A 19,770-nucleotide genomic window follows, 5' to 3' on the forward strand; every position below is an offset into this window, starting at 1 on the left:
CTCCCCCGTTCATGCTCTGTCTCTCTCTGTCCCAAAAATAAATAAAAACGTTGAAAAAAAAAAAAAAAGAGGCCTTTGTAATAGACTAGTGATTCCAAAGTGATGTGCTAAAGTTGATCATTTGGGAGTGTGGGAAGGAAATAAATAATATGCCTTATATAGTTTGAATTTCCCTTTACAGTTTTGAGGGGATGGAGGCATGTTTTAAGTACATAATACATAGTAATACCTGTATGTAATTTGTAAAAATACACGTAGTGGAAGAAAGTGTGTGCTCAAGATATTTTGTTTGCGAAAATGTGGGATCCAAAGAGCATGGAGATCACTCTGCCAGTCTGGATAGGTTATGCAGTGTTAACAAATGAGCCCTAAATTTCAGTTGACTATCAAAAAGGTTTGTTTCTCATTCATGTTGTATATATTGTGTGGTCCATCTTTAGCCCTGCTCTGTGTCATATAGATGCTGGCACTCAAACTGGTTGAGCAGGCGTTATTTGAAATTTCACCAGTTGCTGTGGCAGAGGGAGGAGAGAATTGGGTAAACAATGTGCTTATGAAGTTTCTGCTGGAGTGTGACACATGTCACTTAGATTTCACTGGCCAAAGCAAGTCACATGGCATTGTAGGAGTCCAGCAGGTAGGGGACATACAACCCTCTCTTAGTGCGGGACTCTGCACAGGGTGAATAGCAATACAGTCTACACAGATAGCTTCTAACTTGTTACTCTGTGGAATGTTTGCCTCACCAGAGCTCACTTTTAATCTCTTTTTAGGAGAGCTGGCAGAGTGAAGCTGCTCTCCCAGTTCCTGGTTTGATGGAGAACATCAAAAAGAAAAAGAACATAAAGCCCAAGTACTTAATATTGTTAGTAAAGCAGCATGTAAAGCAATGTAATTGTAACAGTTTAATTATAAAATGTAGAAATACAGCTTTTTCAAAACTGTTAAAGCCCAGTAATTTCTGTTTGACAAAAAGATTTATACCATTATGCCATATGCCATTTGAAACATTGAGGTGCTATCTGGTGGGTGTGTCTGGATAACAGGGATTGAGATGTGGGGAATTGTGAGTCGTGGTGGAAACAAAAGAACTTCAAAGCTCAAATGTTTAGGGTCTTTGCTAATTGAAAATTAATCAGAGTAAAGGTTGAGCATCTGTAGAATAGTAATGTCAGTTACTATGGAAATGTGATTTCATTTAGAGCAATTTGTTTATATACTTCTTTTCAGGAAGATGTTTATTTTGTGAAGTGTGATACACCTTGATTGTAAGATGTTGCAGTGATCTTTATTAGTTATTTTGAGTACCCCCCAGAGATCAGTCCTATGTTTAATAAAATGACAAGTGTATAGAAACTAGGTTAGTTGCCCCAAACATTTCAATTGATGCCTGGAAAACAGAAACTAGTCAAAATGTAATCTGTAAACATTAGTGATATTAATAATAAATATTTACCATGTATTAAGGTCATGCTATTGGCGATGCCTATTTGAGGCACTTTCCATACTTTATTTTACTTAAAAGCTATGTAAAATACGTAGTACTTTCTTAATTTTACTGATGAAGAAACTGAGGTGCAAAGAGGTTAATTAACTTAAGATGTGAACTCAGGGTTCTGCATTTAAAAACTATATACTTTCCACTTTGTTACTCTGCTTTTATAATTGTTCCACTGTGTCTGTTTTTATTTTGTTACGTGAGATTCTTTGTAGAAGCAGGAAGCCATTTAATCTTGTCTTGATGTTTTAGAGGGTATTTTCTAGGCATGTAGTAGGTAACTTCATTGAGGGAGTCTGAGAATATGAAATATGCTCATATTTTACCTGTAGTTTTTAGACAGAAAACAGAAGAGAATACTCAAAGTTATATTAGATATTTGAAATAATCAAGTCTGTAGCAGTTTATACTAATTAATAAAGTTTTGTAAAAGCATCCTGTGTTTTCCAATGAGAATTTTCTTACTTTGGCCGTTTATATTTTGGTTATAACTAAATTGATAAATGAAAATATAGAATGTGTGTGACAAATGGATTTAAAAAATGGAACTTTTTAATTCACCAAGGAAAAACAGTATTTACCGAAAGGCTATAACACAAGCAATGACATGAATTTTAGATAGAACATGTGTTATTTAGAATGCACCTGGTTTCTTTGGGTGAATGATTTAGAAACATATTGAATTCCTTAGAATTTTTTCATTATTTCTAAATTTTTTTTTCAGCGTTTATTTATTTTTGGGACAGAGAGAGACAGAGCATGAATGGGGGAGGGGCAGAGAGAGAGGGAGACACAGAATCGGAAACAGGCTCCAGGCTCCGAGCCATCAGCCCAGAGCCTGACGTGGGGCTCAAACTCACGGACCGCGAGATCGTGACCTGGCTGAAGTCGGACGCTTAACTGACTGCGCCACCCAGTCGCCCCTCATTATTTCTAATCTAAGCAAGAGTAGGCATTTTTTTCCCTATCTTTTGGGGAAGGGTAACATTTCAATGAAAGAAAATCTTACTACATTCTTTTTTTTTTTTTTTTTTTTGATAAGCTTCATACCCAGTGTGGGGCTTGAACTCATGACCCCAGGATCAAAAGTAGCATGTTCTACTGACAGAGCCAGCCAGGCGTCCCTTTAATTACATTCTTTAATACTCTAGTTTTTATTCAGAAATTTTTGAATTAAAAGAATAATTTAGTCTTGACTCTGTTTCTAAGGCAAAAGAATGTAGGGGTACCTGGGTGGCTCAGTCAGTTAAGCATCCGACTTTAGCTCAGGTCATGATCTCACAGTCTGTGAGTTCGAGCCCCGCGTCGGGCTCTGTGCTGACAGCTCAGAACCTGGAGCCTGCTTCAGATTCTGTGTCTCCCTCTCTCTCTGCCCCTCCCCTACTCATGCTCTGTCTCTGTCTCAAAAATAAATAAAAACATTAAAAATAATAAAAAAAAAAAGACTATTTGCACAAGTAAAGTCTTGTAACTTATTATGTTGCATAAGTGATGTGTGCTTTCACTGCTTCCCTGATATTTACTAGGTAAGCAATTAATTGCTTACAAACACCTGTGGTATTGTTAATGAAAATATTTGAGCTGAGTTTAGGGGAAAGGGAGATACTGTATTACCCTGGAGAAGTATTAGCATTATATATTGCTGTCGGATTTGTTTAGTTAGAACCCAAAATTTTAGGAGAAACATCTATACGTTCAAAGATACCTATTTCTTTGTAAGTGATCATAAAAGAGCCATTGTGGACTAACTAACATACTTGAACTTCAGTTTTTTAGGCTGATTCATCACACTTTTTGGGGCAAAAAACAGTATACACAGTCAGTTATGATTATCTTCATCAATAGTGGGGAGAACAGACATGTGTATTAGAATTTTATTTAAATTCAAGTAAGTGTTCATTGAGCAAATTCAAAATACATTTTTATTTTATCTTTTTATATTTCCAGTTGGAAATTCACTTAAAGATAATGAAAACTTTCATAAAGACATTAAGATTTCTTCTTTCATTTTATCTCCCTAATCAGTTTCTTACTTTATTAGTTGCTGTGTGAGAATTACAGTTTGACTCTAAAATTGGTCTAAAATATACCTCCCTTTGTCCAAGTGCTCTCTGTAGTTTGTATCTGGTTGCACATTTGAGTTTTGAAGGATTTCCTGTATGGAATGCAAAGGAAAGGTAAATAGTCCATTAAGTTGAGAAGATACTGTCAACAGAGACATAAATAAAACAAATGCTGAAGCAGAATAATTTGGTGTTAGCTCTTAGGAAAATACTTGCTATTGCTACACCTCAACTTAAAACACTGTAGAATGAGTACTGATTATATACAATTTGTGCTATTAACACCCTTTAAAATTTTTACCTGTTACAGGTAAAATTTTTACCTGTAACACTTAACATGACATCTAGTTATATTACATATTTAGTTTCTGTATTTAAAAAAAAATTTTTTTAATGTTTGTTTATATTTGAGAGAGCATGAATGGGGGAGAGGGAGAGGGAAACAGAGAATCTGAAGTGGGCTCCATGTTAACAGCAGAGAGCCCAATGAGGTGCTCGAACCCACGAACTGTGAAATCATGACCCGGTCCGGAGTCGGACGCTTAACCAATTTAACTTAACACTTAACTGAGCCACTCAGGCGCCCCTAGTGTTGGTATTTTTATCCTGTTCATTACGAAAAAGGAATTAAGGTGAAGATTTTAATCAACGACTTTTTCTTGATGTTACATGTTTGTTCAACTCTCTTGCAGAGCATCATCTTGTTTATTTGGAGACTGCTTGCATGGCCTTGTGAACTTCAGTGTCAGGTTTTAGTTGAAGATCCAATTTGATTTCTATTTCTATTAATTAAATTAAGATAATATCAACCGTGTAGGGTTGTTGATATGATTAAATGAAATAGTGTAAATTAGTGTAACTAGCAGATGGTATGCATGGGCCTCACCCTCCATTGGCTTTTTAATAATCTATGGGTGGACACACCTAAACTGCCTCCTCTGTACTTTATTTCAGCTTTCATATAACAGCTGGTGAGCAGACATTTTAAGCCATTACACGGTGGTGAGATAGTTGTCTACCAGCCAATGATTCTGTTTCAGTTGTAGTGCCAGCATTCTCTTCATGGTATGGTTTGTGCTATTACTTAACTATTTTGTAGAGCTTTTTGTGCCTGTGCTCTATAGAAATGGGCAACGGAAGGGCAGGGATGGAGTGATGGTGGGTTGAATGGGTATGGTTTGGGCCCAGCCTCACTTCAGCTAGAGTGTGTTCTTTTCCTAATTTCTGTAACATAACATTGTTCCAGGTTAAGATTTCCTTTTAAGGTAGCTTTCAGAATATGCTTGATTTTTACCTTTCAGGGAATACAGAGAAAGAAAAGCTTAACTAATATTAGTAGTTAAGCAACATTAGTCTTAGACTCAACAGATTTGGATAAATATGGAAATCATTAGCCATGGCAAAGTGGTGATTCTGTAGTGTCACTCTCGTACTTAATAGGACTTAAGCTAGTCAACAATTTCTTCCAAAGTAAAAGGATATGTAAGAAAGCATTCAACATTTAGAAATTGAATTAAAAAACACCATTATAATAACATTCATGAAATGGGTAAGGAATAAATTTACTAAAATATGTGCAAGCTTAAGGAGGAAAATAAAAATAATATGTAATCCCTTTATCTAGAGTTAGTTTTACTTTGGTCTAAACTTTCTCTCAACACATAAACTTAGGCACAAATACTGGCATGGAATCTCTTAAAGGTTTGTTTTAATTTGTCCTCACCTAACTGTATTAATTTACTTTCAGCTAACAGTATTTCATGGATATTTTTCTATAACAATAATCATAAGTTGTCATAATTTTAAGAAGAATTTTACCAAGTGTAGAATATTTCATTATGGTATAGTTCTGTTTTCCTTTTTAGTATTTTAAAGAGTAGGAAGTTTAACACATATCCAGAAAAATATATATAAAACAAAAAGATACAGTTCAGTAGATTATTATTAAGTGAACACTAGTCTGTCATCCAGGTGAGGAATAAAGCGTTACTCTTACTCTTCATACTTATCCTTGTGTTCCCTCCTGTGTTTTCCTTCAACTAGTTGTCTTCTCTCTCTTAGAGGAAACCACTGAAGTCTGACTTTATGGTAATCATTTCCTTACCTTTTTTTCTCTTGAGTTGACCACCTGAGTGTTCATCCCTAAACAGTATAATTTTTCTTACTAAAACAAAACTTTATGTAAATGGAGCAATGGTCTATGTTTTATATTGTATCTGGGTTATTTTGCTTAATGTGTTTTTAAGATTTATGCATAGTGTGTGAAGTTTATTTTTGCTATTGCATAGTCTATACTACAAATATATTACATTTATTTATTCTGCTTTTGATGCATTTTGGGGTTTTAATTTTTGGCTGTTGTGAATAATGTTGCTTTATGATTATATGATAAGTGCTTGTTCATGTTTCTTTGTATGTATACTTCTCTAAAGGGCTGTGGTCTGAGAACTGGAACATTCTCATCACTTGGGAACTTGTTAGATAATTTTTGGGACCTGCCCTAGAGATTATGAATCAAACTGTAGGAGCGGGGTGCAGCAGTTTCTATTTTAACAAACCTTTTAGGTGTTTCTCATTAATAGTACTGCTTGAAATCCATTGCTCTAGGGTAGGGCTCAGCAAAATGTGGCCTGTGGGCCAAATCCTGTCTGCTGTTTCTGCATGGCCTGTGAGTGAAGGTTGGTTTTTACATGTTTAATTAGTTGAAAAAATTAAAAGAGGATTTCTTATTAAAGAAAAATTATTGTATGAAATATAAGTTTCAGAGTACATAAATAGTGTTATTGTAACACAACTGTATCCATTTATTTATACATGGCTGTTTCCTTTCCATAAGGACAAACAGTGTACTTGTGAAAGAGACCTTGTGGCTTACAAAGCCTAAAATTTTAACTATTGGGCCTTTTCTAGAAAAAGTTTGCTTATCTCTGCTCTAGTATATATAGTTAGGAGAAAAATTGCTAGGTTATGGGATATGTTTACCTTCAACTTATGAGATAATGCCAGATTTTCTAAAATGTTTATACAAATTTGTACTGCTGTCAGTGGGTTTTGAAGAATTTCATTGCTGTACACATTCATCTGTATTGTCCAACCTAATTTTAGTTCTGGTGAGTAGTAATACCTTCATTGTGTTATTTTGCCCCCCAAATTGTAATGTGAGAAGATTCAAAAATACAGAAAAGTTGAGTCTTATAGTGAATACCCATATATACTCACCATCTAGATTCTACAATTTACATTTTACTGTACTTGTTTATCACTTATTTTCCATTCCTGTATCTATCCATTTCAGAGTAAGTCCATTTCTAAGTTACAGAAATGGTTACAGTTCCCACCTGCATATCCTGAAATTCAGTGTTTGTTAACAGTTCTCTTTTTATTTAAGGCAGAGCTTACGTACAATGAAATGCACAAATTTTAAGTGCACCATTCATGAGTTCTGACAGATGCATAAACGTGTGCAACTCAAACTTCCCAAGATAACAGAACATAACTGTCAGCCCTAAAAGTTTCTGCATGCAGTCTCCCAGAAAATCTCTGTTCCTGCCCTCCAAAAGGCAAACCACTGTTCACATCTTTTTCTACCACATGAAGTTTTGCCTGTTCTAGAACTTTATATAAGTGGGATTAAATAAGTCTTCTTGTGGTCATATGTTTTCACTTTTCCTGGGTAGATACCTGGGAGTCAGATTTTTGAGTCACAGTGGCAGCTGTCATTAGTTTTATAACCAAGTCGTGGATCTTTTTCCAAGGTGGCTGCACCATTTGTATTTCCACCAACAATCTATGAGAGTTCCAATTCCTCCACACCTTCACCAACATTTTTTTTTTTTTATGTTAACTATTCTAATGGTTGTATAGTGTTAGGTCATGGAGTTTTTCACTGTAGTTTTAATTTGTGCTTACCTGATGACCAAGGAGATCGGGCAACTTTTCATAGAACTATTGACCCTTTAAATTTTCTCATTTGTTAAATGCCTATTCATGTTTTTTGCTTGTTTTTCCATTGGAGTGGTTATCTTTTTTCGTTTTTTCTGTCTTGGCTATTTTTGGGCCTTTGTGTGTCCATATACATTTCATAATTTTTTTTAATGTTTATTTATTTATTTATTAGAGAAAGGGAGCATGGTGTGCACATGTGCTGGGGAGGGACAGAGAGAGAGGGAGGGAGAGAGGGAATCCTAAACAGGCTTGACACTTACCATGGAGCCCTGTGTGGGGTTTGATCTCACGACTGTGTGGTCATGACCTAAGCTGGTATCAAGAGTTGGATGCTCGGGGCGCCTGGGTGGCACAGTCGGTTAAGCGTCCGACTTCAGCCAGGTCACGATCTCGCGGTCCGTGAGTTCGAGCCCCGCGTCGGGCTCTGGGCTGATGGCTCAGAGCCTGGAGCCTGTCTCCGATTCTGTGTCTCCCTCTCTCTCTGCCCCTCCCCCGTTCATGCTCTGTCTCTCTCTGTCCCAAAAATAAATAAACGTTGGAAAAAAAAAAAAAAAAAGAGTTGGATGCTCAACTAGCTGAGCCACCCAGGGTGCCCCTCCATATAATATACACTTTAGAACCAACTTGTAAATGTTCACACATAGAGATGCAGAAACTGTTCTAATTTTGAGAGTGTTTTGAATTTATAGGTCAATTTGAGGAGAAGTGGTACATTTGCAATATTTGGTCTTCTGGCGCAAATGGGATATCCCTCTGTTATTTTTAGTTTTCTCCAATTTCCCTAAGTAAGATCACAGTTTTTTTGTTTTTGTTTTTTTTTGTGGGGGCCTTTTACGTCTTTTGTTAGATTTATTCCTAGGTACTTGATAGTTTTAATCCTTTTGTAAATAGTAACCTTAAAATTATTTGGAGGACCATATTTATTGAGGCCGAGGAGGATTGTCTTTCTTCCAAAGGATTTTCATTTGTTTCTTTCATGGGATTGTAGGAAGTGCTAGTTCAGGATGATTTTAATTTAAATCTAAAATCTGAAGTCCCTGTCCCACTAGATAATTGAATACTTGGCTGCAACTCCATATGAAGGCTGATATACTTCTGGTTCATACCCACTTAAGTCCTTCAGTGTGCTAGAGAGTAGGGCATAGTTACCACTTTTGGCAGGGTCTCCATGAAGCTGCTTTCCCAGAATTTAGCAAATATTAAAGCGGGCTTTACATGACAAGGCGTACCTGTTAGTCTGACAGTTCCCAAGTAACCTGTGAGAACTTTGATGCAAATGGATTGGTCTGAATCACCTACCTAGTCCACAATCACTACAACTTGAAGAGGTTTTTTTTATGATTCCACTGAATTTGTATTTCTGTTCCTGAGTTTTTTTTTTCTGTTTCTAGAATCTCTCTCTTTTGCAAATCACTTTCTATAGTTTCCCATTCATATAGCTATCGTCATATTTGTCTTTTCTTTACACATATTAACATAGTTATTATCTATATACTTTGAGTCTTTTTCTCTTTGCTCATGAAGAGATGTTTTATTGTCAACCTTGTTATAAAAGACAATATGAGTGACATTGTATTTGAAGCTGTATTTGCAGGAATCGTTTCAGGCATGCTGGAATGTGTTTCCCTTCAGAGAGGATTTGAGTCTGTTTCTGCCAGGTGTCTGGAGTATTTGAACCAAGGACCACCTTAAAACATATTCAAGGCTTGGGATTTCATTAATGGCATTTAAGTAGGGGGATCTTTTGTTAGATACTCCACTTTCATTTGAATCTGACTTTATATATGAATATTAATCTGTGCTTTAAAGAAGATGCTGTTAAAAATTTTTATCAGTATTCTTTCTTTGATTTTTGTGAGAGATTGACCTGAATTATAAAGCCTGCTTTACTGAAACATCATGTTCTACTTCTTTAACTAAATACCTGTTGTTGGACACTGAGATTTTTTTTTCTTACTTTATAAATAATATTGTGATGAAAAGAAATTATTCCTTTATTTGTATTTGTCCTGTTAATTTACTTCATACTAATTCTGGAAGTAAAATTGTTAGGGTCTGCTTGTTTTAAGGCTTTTTGATACGTATTGTCAAAGTGCGCTACACAAAGATTGTCCTGACATTGTGTTTTCTAAGTCTTTTTAATTTTTGCCTTTTTAATAGGTATAAATTAATATGGCATTATTATTTTAATTGACTCCCCTCCCCATTCTTCCCTGTCCTAAATAGGAATGTTTACCATGGTTTTTCTGTCCCTGTTCTAGTACTGTTTATTAAGTGTGTGTGTGTGTGTGTGTGCGCACACGCACGTGCAGAGGATAGATACCTTATCTTTGAAATGAGAAGCTTTATCGTTTTCTAATACAGAGACCACCAAGCATCATCCACAGATGCTGAACTTTGAGACTAATGCCATTACTGAATAGAACTTTTAGATTATTTCACTTGTGATAGGATTGAATGTATTTTGTAGCATAAGTTGTGTAAACTGTAAATTAGTGACTGGACGAATGGATTGCAATAATCATTGGTGCTGTTCACCAGTAAGTTTGGTTTCCTTCTTTCTGGGCAAGTAGTAGAATTATACTTCCTGCTCCTTTGGACATTGCACACCTGTAAGATTTGCTGTTGTCAATGAAATGTGAGTGGAGTTGACCTGTATAACTTTTAGAAAGAACCAGTTTGCCGTTATGCAGGAGATTGGAGCATCCAAAAGCTATCTGATTGCGTGGTGAGAACCACTGGTAGTGAAGTGTTCCTGCTTCCCACTGCCGCCTTCCCACCACCCCTTCACGAACATGCAGAAAAGCAGGAAATACCATTTTTTGTTAATCCATTAAAAATTTCAAATTCTTTAACTGTAGTATAACCTAACCAATCTTAACCAATGTAGATTGCTGTAAAAGTGATCAGGAAAGGTACAAAGGCTGATCATCTGGACAATTATAAATGAATGGAATTTTAATTTACTTTTATTTTTGCCACTTATATGATTATTGTTTGTGTTTTGCTTTTAGATTACTGTACTTATGTCCTTACAACCTAGGGGTTTATTGAGAGTAACTTGGATGTTAAATGATATAAATATTCCCTTCAGTTTGTTGTTTATATTTTATCTCATTTTCAGATCTTTTCTTTTTCTCGAAGTTTGAAATTCTTATCCAGTCAGATCAGTGTTCTCCTTTTTGAAGACATAATGATCTGAGCTAGTACATCTATAGTTGTTCCTAGGAAAGCTGGTAGTTTAAGTTTGAAGTTGTGTATGGCTAGAAAATTGAGAAATAGGGGCACCTGGCTGACTCCGTCCGTAGAGCACCTGGTTCTTTTTTTTTTTTTTTTATTTTTTTTTATTTTGAGAGAAAGAGATAATGAGTAGGGGAGGGGCAGAGAGAGGGGGACAGAGGTTCTGAAGTGGGCTCTGTCCTGACAGCAGAGAGCCTGACATGGGGCTCCAACCTGTGAACGGTGATATCATGACCTGAGCCGAAGTTGGATGCTTAGCTGACTGAGCCACCCAGGCATCCTGAGCACATGATTCTTGATCTTGGGATTGTGAGTTTGAGCCCCATGTTGGGTGTGGAGATTACTTAAGAATAAAATCTTTAGTGGGTGCCTGGGTGGCTCAGTTGGGTAAGCATCCTCTTGATTTCAGCTCAGGTCATGAGATCCCCAGCTTTGGGCTCTACACTGACAGCGTGGAGCCTGCTTGGGATTCTCTATCTCTGTCTTTGCCGCTTCGCTGCTTGCATGCATGCTCTGTCTCTCTCAAAATAAATAAACATTAAAAAAACTTAAATTGGTAAAAAAGAAAATTGAGAAATAGTTAAACTGGTGCACCTGGGTGTCTCAGTTGGTTAAGTGTCCAACTTTGGCTCAGGTCATGATCTCATGGTTTATGAGTTTGAGCCTCACATCAGGCTCTCTGTGCACAGCTCTGAGCCTGGAGCTTAGTTCGGATTCTTTGTCTCCCTCTCTCTCTGCCCTTCCTCCCTGGCACTCTGTCTGTCTGTCTCTCTCTCAAAAATAAACATTAAAAAAAACAAAATAAGAAATAGTTAAACCACTCTTAAATGCAAATACGCATTTTTTTTTAAATGTATGTTTATTTTGAGAGAGAGCATGTACATGAACGTGAACAGGGGGGAAGCAGAGAGAGAGAGGAGAGAGAGAATCCCAAGCAGGTTCTGCACTGTTAACACAGAGCCCTACCCAGGGCTCTATCTTCTCATGAACTGTGAGATCATGACCTGAGCCAAAATTAAGAATCTGATGCTTAATCAGCTGAGTGACCCAGGCACCCCTGCAAATACATAGTTTAAGAAATTAATATAACTCTTGAATTAAGATTATGGTTCTTTTTGGTCTGTATTAGCCTGTGTTTTTATTATAATTTCTTTCCTAGTATAATACTTTTTCTTTTTGCTGTTGTTCCTTTGTGGTATATGTCCTCAGAAGTTGGCACAGTAGAGGTGCCTGGGTGGCTCAGTTGGTTAAGATCTGACTCTTGGTTTTGGCTCAGGTCATGATCTCACTGGTCATGGATTCAAGCCACATGTCAGGCTCCTCCCTGGCAGGGTGGAGCCTGCTTGGGATTCTTTTTCTCTGCCCCTCCCCCTCTCGCATGCACTCTTGGTCTCTCTTTCAAAATAAACTTAAAAAAAAAAAGAAAAAGAAATTGGCAGAGTAGGAATTTGAAAGTATGTTGAATTTAAAATTTCTTTCATATTTTGACTTTCTTAATGATTTAGTACTCATATTAGGAATTATTTGAGATATCAGGATTTTTAAAAAATATTTTGTGAAAGTACAGTATCTTTACTAGAATAGGAAAGTGTTTAATTGAATGAAGGCTTAATTTCTTTTAAAAATTTTAATTTCTTAAACCACATAAAATGTATTTCCTTTTAGATAAGTGATGAAGAGAGGAGTCTCCGAGAACATGAGATTATTGCTTCATCAACCTCATCGAGTGCGTCTAAGTCGGAGTTGGAGTTGGAGTCAGTTTATAAGGTACATAAACTTTTAAAATACTTCCTGGGTTTTGTTAAATATATCACATTGAGCTTTATATACGTATTTAATTAATACAGTTGTATAGTCTCTGGTCACTGTAGCTTCTCTCTCTCCTGTGCAGAATTCATTTTCACCCCACTGAGGGTGTGCCAACCCTTCTGTGCTGGGCTGTCCTCCTACATAGCCTACACACCCTTGTAACCTTGTTTGAACTCTGACCCTGCCAAGGCAGACCATTCTCTTCAAGAAATACTCTGCTCACAATGCTTAGGCTTTTACACTTCATGCTGAGCTGCACTGGCAGGAGTACTCTCCCCTCCTTGAAGTCTACTTGACTTCAACACTTCGTTCTGGATCACTGCTGTGTGATAGCCTTTTACATCACTCTTGGGCTCTGATGCCATGCTTGGACTGTCTTCCCCACCTGGACTCTTTCTTATTCTGTTTGGGCTATGATGCCATCTGCCTACTTGCTCTCTCATGGCAAGACCTTCTTTAACCTACTCAGGTTCTGACATCTTGAACCAGGCCACTTCTGCTGCCTTCTATTCCTCAGCACAGGTACCTACTTTGCTTGCACCCATTGAACAGCTTTTGGACTGAATAATTCAGAAGGGGAAGGGGTAGAGCTGAAAGTGATTTTAAAATCTGACAGTTGTAACACTACAATTTCCTTTGAAAAGGATGTACTGATTATTGTTGGTGAGTGCCAGTAGTTTAAAATCCTGCTTCCACATTAGCTCCCTATTTAGGCTTCTGCCTTCTACTCATTAGGCCACCATTCAGTAAGCTTCCCAAACTTAGATTATGGGAATCAACATTTATTCCTCCCATACCACACATTTCCCATAACTCTGCCTTCACATCATTTTCTGCCTCTCCTTGGGCATTTTTATTTCCACTGTGACTACCTTAATCTAGAATCATGGAATATTGGAGCTAAAGAACCCCTAAGGGTCATTTATACCATCCCTTTCTCCCCTTCCCCCGTTTTGTAGATTTGGCCACCATGGTTTAGAAGCATTCATTAAATGTGTAGAAATCATAAGTCTGATCAGTCACAGAACTTGGACTAGAACTCATGTTTCCAAACTATCCCCATCTCTTCCCTGCATCATTGAAATAAACCCTCTAACCTCTTCCTCTAATATGTTCTGTGTAAGTTGTTTGATGCTGTGTCAGACACATACCACCCTGTAGAGCTGTTTGACTTCCCATATGTGTCTGTCTTGTTTGCTCAACTATGTGATGAACTTTAGTAACAGATCTGTTAAAAAAAAAACAAAAACGTGGTTTGCTTATTGGGTGTTGGTATTGGATATATGGAAGAATCTTAGGCATATTGATTTAATTCCTCTAAAACTTGGGTGACTAGGCAATTTGGGGATTATTTCTTTCACCTGATTTTTTAACCTCATTTTTAAAAAGAAAAACTATATTGGAGAGAGAGGATGATATTCAGTTTACTAATACCATATTCTGCTCATATCATAAAATTTTAGGGTAGGTCTTAGGATTTTAAAAAATCCAAGTGGATGGGGCGCCTGGGTGGCGCAGTTGGTTAAGCGTCTGACTTCAGCCAGGTCACGATCTCGCGGTCCGTGAGTTCGAGCCCCGCGTCAGGCTCTGGGCTGATGGCTCAGAGCCTGGAGCCTGTTTCCGATTCTGTGTCTCCCTCTCTCTCTCTGCCCCTCCCCTGTTCATGCTCTGTCTCTCTCTGTCCCAAAAATAAATAAACGTTGAAAAAAAAAATTTAAAAAAAAAATAAAAAATCCAAGTGGAGTGGTATGTTTTTTTTTAAATGGTATTTACTGGCAAATACTTCAGTAGCAGAACTGAACACTTACTATTTCCATTTCTTGGTATTGAGATTAGCTTTTCCAATATATTTTTCTGGAGAAAGAATGGAAACAGATGAAGAAATTTGGAATTACTTTAGTAATTTTCAGCACTGAACATATTGTATATAGATAATAGATGCAGAATAAAGTTGTGGAAAATGTCATATGAGGGGAATGCAATGTGCTTAGAGGGCTTGAGTTGAGAGTTTAAAATTCTGAGGATTTTAATTTGTAAATTTATGAGTTAAGAGTAAAATAATGCATACTAAGTTATTTTTCAAATCATCTACTCTGAAATGAGCACATTTTTGACTGTCATCTTTTCCTAATGTTTGTTGTTTAGCTTTAAAGAATATAAATAGATTTTTTTTTTTTAATCTGCTGGGAGAAATGAATTTCTCACAGGAAGTATTTTGTTTAGACTTAGTATGAATGAAGACTTAGGAGGATTTCATGACAGGTACCGACTTACTTTCCCTGTTTCACATGAATTCAGATCCCTTTTGCTGATGCTCTGGATTTGTTCCGAGGAAGGAAGGTCTATTTGGAAGATGGCTTTGCTTATGTACCACTTAAAGATATTGTGGCAATTGTCCTGAATGAATTTAGAGCCAAACTGTCCAAGGCTTTGGCAGTAAGTATTTCACTTTATTTCTGTTTTTACTTTATGGCCACATACACATGTTTTAATTATATACCCTTGGTAGTTTTGTTCTACACTTCTTGAGAAATAAGTTAATTTAATTTTTATAACAACATTCAAATTGCTTATGATGTACTGGTAATTCTGGAAGCACTAAGTTTTTATTTGTTACTGTCCATAATTAGTTTTCTTATCTTTCTCTTAGTAATACTAATAGTGAGCTGATTAATTTTGTGAGAAGCTTCTATGGGTCATGTCTGCAAGGTCATGCCTTTTTTCCTTGGAGATGCATTTCATATAAGGCCCTTCACATTTGTTGTGGCCTGTGGTGTATATAACACCTAGATTTCTGTCCTAAATTGGTATTTTGTGTCAGTAGAGGGTAATGTAGAAGAAGGTCTTTATATTAAGTAATAAAAAACAGCGATATGCTAGTGCTGCAGTAAACAACCTGCTGAATGCAATTGGTGGTAGCTGTTTGAATAAATAACACGATCAGCGCTTTTCAATGGATTTGTTGCAAGTGTTACAATTAAGTGATAACATCTTAAAAAATATACATGTTTTGGTAGGGGCTCTGAACACCCCATTTAAATCACTGAGTTGCTCATCCAGACAGAAAATCAGTAAGAAACAGTGGCTTTGAATGACACATTGAACCAGATGGATATAACAGATTTGTTCAGAATATTCTATCCCCAAATAGCAGAATGCACATTCTTTTCAAGTGCACATGGAACAGTCTTCAGAATAGATCACATTAGGCCACAAAACAAGTTTCAACAAATTCCAGAAGACTGAAATCATGTCATACATTTTTTGGAGTTACAGTAATATAGAACTAGAAATCATCACAGAAAAACCTCGGAAAGAACACAAATACTTGGAGGTTACATACATGCTAGTAAATAATGAATGGGTCGACAAAGAAATAGGAAATCAAAAGATAACATGGAAACAAATGAAAGTACAGTGCCCAAACTTAGGGGATGCAGCAAAAGCAGGTCTAAGAGGGAGGATAATTACAGTAGTGGTCAAGTCAAGAAGAACAAACAAAGCTGAAAGCCAGTAGAAGAAAGGAAATAATAAAGATTAGAGTGGAAAGAAGTGAAATAGAGACTGAAGAAACAATAGAACAGAACCAGAGCTGGTTCTTTGAAAAGATCAACAAAATTGATAAACTTTTAGCAAGACTCAGGAAAAAAAGAGCAAGGACTCCTATAAAATCAGAAAGGAAAGAAGAAGTAACAACCAACGCCACAGAAATATAAAGGATTGTAAGAGAATATTATGAAAAATTATATGCCACCAAATTGAACAACCTAGAAGGAACAGATGAATTCCTAGAAGCATTTAACCTTCCAAAACTGAAACATGAAGAAATAGAAAATTTGAGCAGACTCATTACTAGCAATTACATTGAGTTGGTAATCAAAAAACTTGCAAAAAACAAAAGTCCAGGGACAGATGGCTTCACAGGCAAATTCTACCAAACATTTAAAGAAGAGTTAATACGTATTCTTCTCAAACTATTTCAAAACATAGAGGAGGAAGGAAAGCTTCGTTCCTTCTATGAGGTCAGCATTACCGTCATACCAAAAGATACTACAAAAAAGTACTATAGGCCAATATCTCTGATGAACATAGATACAAAAATCTTCAACAAAATATTAGCAAACTGAATCCAACAATCCATTAAAAAAAATCATTCACCAGGATCAAGTTGGATTTCTTCCAGGTATGCAAGGGTGGTTTGATATTCACAAATCAATGTGATAAATCACATCAAAAAGAGGTAAAAACCATATGATTGTTTCAGTAGATGTAGAAAACGCATTTGAGAAGTAAAACACCCATTCATCATTAAAACTCAGTAATACAGGTTTAGAGGGAACTTACCTCAACGTAATAAAAGCCATATAACAACATCATACTCCGTGGTGAAAAACTGAGAACTTTTCCCTTAAGATCAGGAATGAGACCAGGATGTCCACTGTCCCTCTTTTATTCAGCGTAGTTTTGGAAGTCCTAGCCAGAGCAGTCAGACAAGAAAAAGAAATAAAAGATATCCAAAGTGGTAAGGAAGAAGTAAAAATTTTACTGTTTGCAGATGACGTGATACTGTATGTAGAAAATCGGAAAGATTCCACTAAAAAACTACTAGAGCTGATAAATGAAATCAGTAAAGACATAGGATACACAACTCATATACAGAAATAATGCCTTTCTATACACTAATAATAAGTAGCTGAAAGATAAATTGAGAAAACATTTTGTTTTAATTTTTTTTTTTTTAACGCTTATTCATTTTTGAGAGACAGAGACAGAGCATGAGTGGGGAAGGGGCAGAGAGAGAGGGAGACACAGAATCCGAAGCAGGCTCCAGGCTCTGAGCTGTCAGCACAGAGTCTGATGTATGGCTCGAACTCATGAACTGCAAGATCCTGACCTAAGCTGAAGTTGGATGCTCAACCGTCTGAGCCACCCGGGTGCCCCAAGGAAGCATTTCTGTTTATAATCACGCCCACATGCTGATATAGCTGAATTATATACATTTAGGTAATCTCAGTCAGTGATAAAAATGATTTATACCAGAAAATATACTTTTTAACTCCAAAGGAAAGGTTGGCCTATACTTCTAACTGTAATTAGTATAGCTTAAAAGGAGCCACATCACGTAACCTTGAAGTTCTGAATCAAGTACCAAAAAAGGTGTTTGAAAAAACAAATCAGATAAAGTGTTTAGGAATAAACTGAACAACAGAAGTGAAAGACCTGTACTCTGAAAACTGTAAAACACTGATGAAAGAAACTGAAGATGACATCTATCTACAAAGGGAAAGATATTCCATGTTCATGGATTGGGAGAACTAATACTGTTTAAATGTCCATTGTACCCAAAGAAATCTACAGAACTAATGCAATCGCTATCAAAATGCCAATAGCATTTTCCATAGAACTAGAACAAATAACCCTAAAATTTGTATGGAACTATAAAATCCCCGAATAGCCAATCTGAAGAAAGAGCAAAAAAAGAGGTGTCACAATCTCAGATTTCAAGGTAGACTACAAAGCTATAGGAAGCAAAACAGTAATATCCTGGCACAAAAATATAAATACTGATCAATGGAACAGAATAGAGAGTCAGAAATAAACTCATGCTTTGATGATCAATTAATCTCTGACAAAGGAGGCAAGAATATACAAGAGGAAAGTCTTTTCAGCAAATGTGAAAACTGGATAGCTACATGCAAAAGAATGAAACTGGACCACTTTCTTACATGATATATAAAAAATCAATTCAAAATGGATGAAGGACCTAAATGTAAGACCTGAAACCATAAAAGTACTGGAAGAAAACAGGCAGTAATGTCTTGGACATCAGCTGTAGGAACATTTCTCTAGGTAGTTTCCTTTGGCAAAGGAAAGAAAAGCAAAATTAAACTATTGGGACTACACCAAAATAAAAAGCTTTTGCAAAGCAAAGGAAACATTAACAAAACTAAAAGCCTTCCAAATGAGAGAGATTTGCAAATTATGTGTCTGATAAGGAGTTAATGTCCAGATGTATTAAGAACTTAATACAACTCAACACCAAAAAAATAATCTGATAAAAAATGGGCAAAGAATCTCAATAGACATTTTTCCAAAGAAGACATATAGATGGCCAAGAGATACATGAAAATATGCCCAGCATCACTCATCATCAGGAAAATGCAAATTAAAACCACAATGAGATATCACCTCATGCCTGAGAGAATGGCTAAAACCCAAAACACAAACAAGTATTGGCAAGGATGCAGAATAAAAGGAACCCTTGTGCACTGTTGGTAAGAATTCAAAGTTGTGCAGTCACTGTGGAAAACACTATAGAGTTTCCTCAAAATATTAAAAATAGGATTACCATATGATCCAGCAATTCCACTACTATTTGCCCAAAGACTATGAAAACACTAATTCAAAAAGATATATGCACCCTTACATTTTGCTACATTATTTATAATAGCCAAAACATGGAAGTAACCTAACTGTCCATTGATATATGAATGGGTAAAGAAGATGTACACATACACGAATATTATTCAGCCATGAAGAATGAAATCTTGCCTTTTGCAACAACATGGATGGATATAAAGGGTATAATGCTAAGTGAAATAAGTCAGAGAAAGACAAATACCATATGATTCCACTTAATGTGGACTTGAAGAAATCAAAGGAAAATAGAGACAAGAAGCAGGCTCTGAAATACAGAGAACTAATTGATGGTTACCAGAGGGAGGGGGGGTGGGAGTTATGTGAGATAGGCGAAGGGGATTAAGAGTATACACTCATCAAGATGAACATTGAGCAATATATAGAATTGTTATATCATGATATTGTACACCTGAAATAATATAACACTGTATGTTTATTATACTTGAATAAAAATACACATTTTGCAGTATTGTTGCCTTTTAATAGGAATCTATATTTTTTTTTAATTTTTTTTTCAACGTTTATTTATTTTTGGGACAGAGAGAGACAGAGCATGAACGGGGGAGGGGCAGAGAGAGAGGGAGACACAGAATCGGAAACAGGCTCCAGGTTCTGAGCCATCAGCCCAGAGCCTGATGCGGGGCTCGAACTCACGGACCGCGAGATCGTGACCTGGCTGAAGTCGGACGCTTAACCGACTGTGCCACCCAGGCGCCCCAGGAATCTAGTTTTTAAAAATACTATTTTTGGGGGGCGCCTGGGTGGCGCAGTCGGTTGGCGTCCGACTTCAGCCAG

The 19,770-nt window shown here is 36.5% G+C and overlaps 1 protein-coding gene across 2 annotated transcripts in view; it reads left to right on the plus strand.

The window, feature by feature from the left end:
- PRIM2 (DNA primase subunit 2) overlaps positions 1–19,770 on the plus strand; it is a 338,721-nt gene that overhangs the window by 53,390 nt on the left and 265,561 nt on the right. For both annotated transcript variants that reach the window (XM_040473844.1, XM_040473845.1), the window contains 2 exons: positions 12,412–12,513; positions 14,854–14,991. In XM_040473844.1, the coding sequence (XP_040329778.1) occupies positions 12,412–12,513; positions 14,854–14,991 (240 nt within the window). The remainder of the gene's footprint in view (positions 1–12,411; positions 12,514–14,853; positions 14,992–19,770) is intronic.

This window comes from Herpailurus yagouaroundi, unplaced genomic scaffold (genome assembly GCF_014898765.1).
Source record: "Herpailurus yagouaroundi ecotype Mexico unplaced genomic scaffold, PumYag 139, whole genome shotgun sequence".
NCBI classification, from domain to species: Eukaryota; Metazoa; Chordata; class Mammalia; order Carnivora; family Felidae; genus Herpailurus; species Herpailurus yagouaroundi.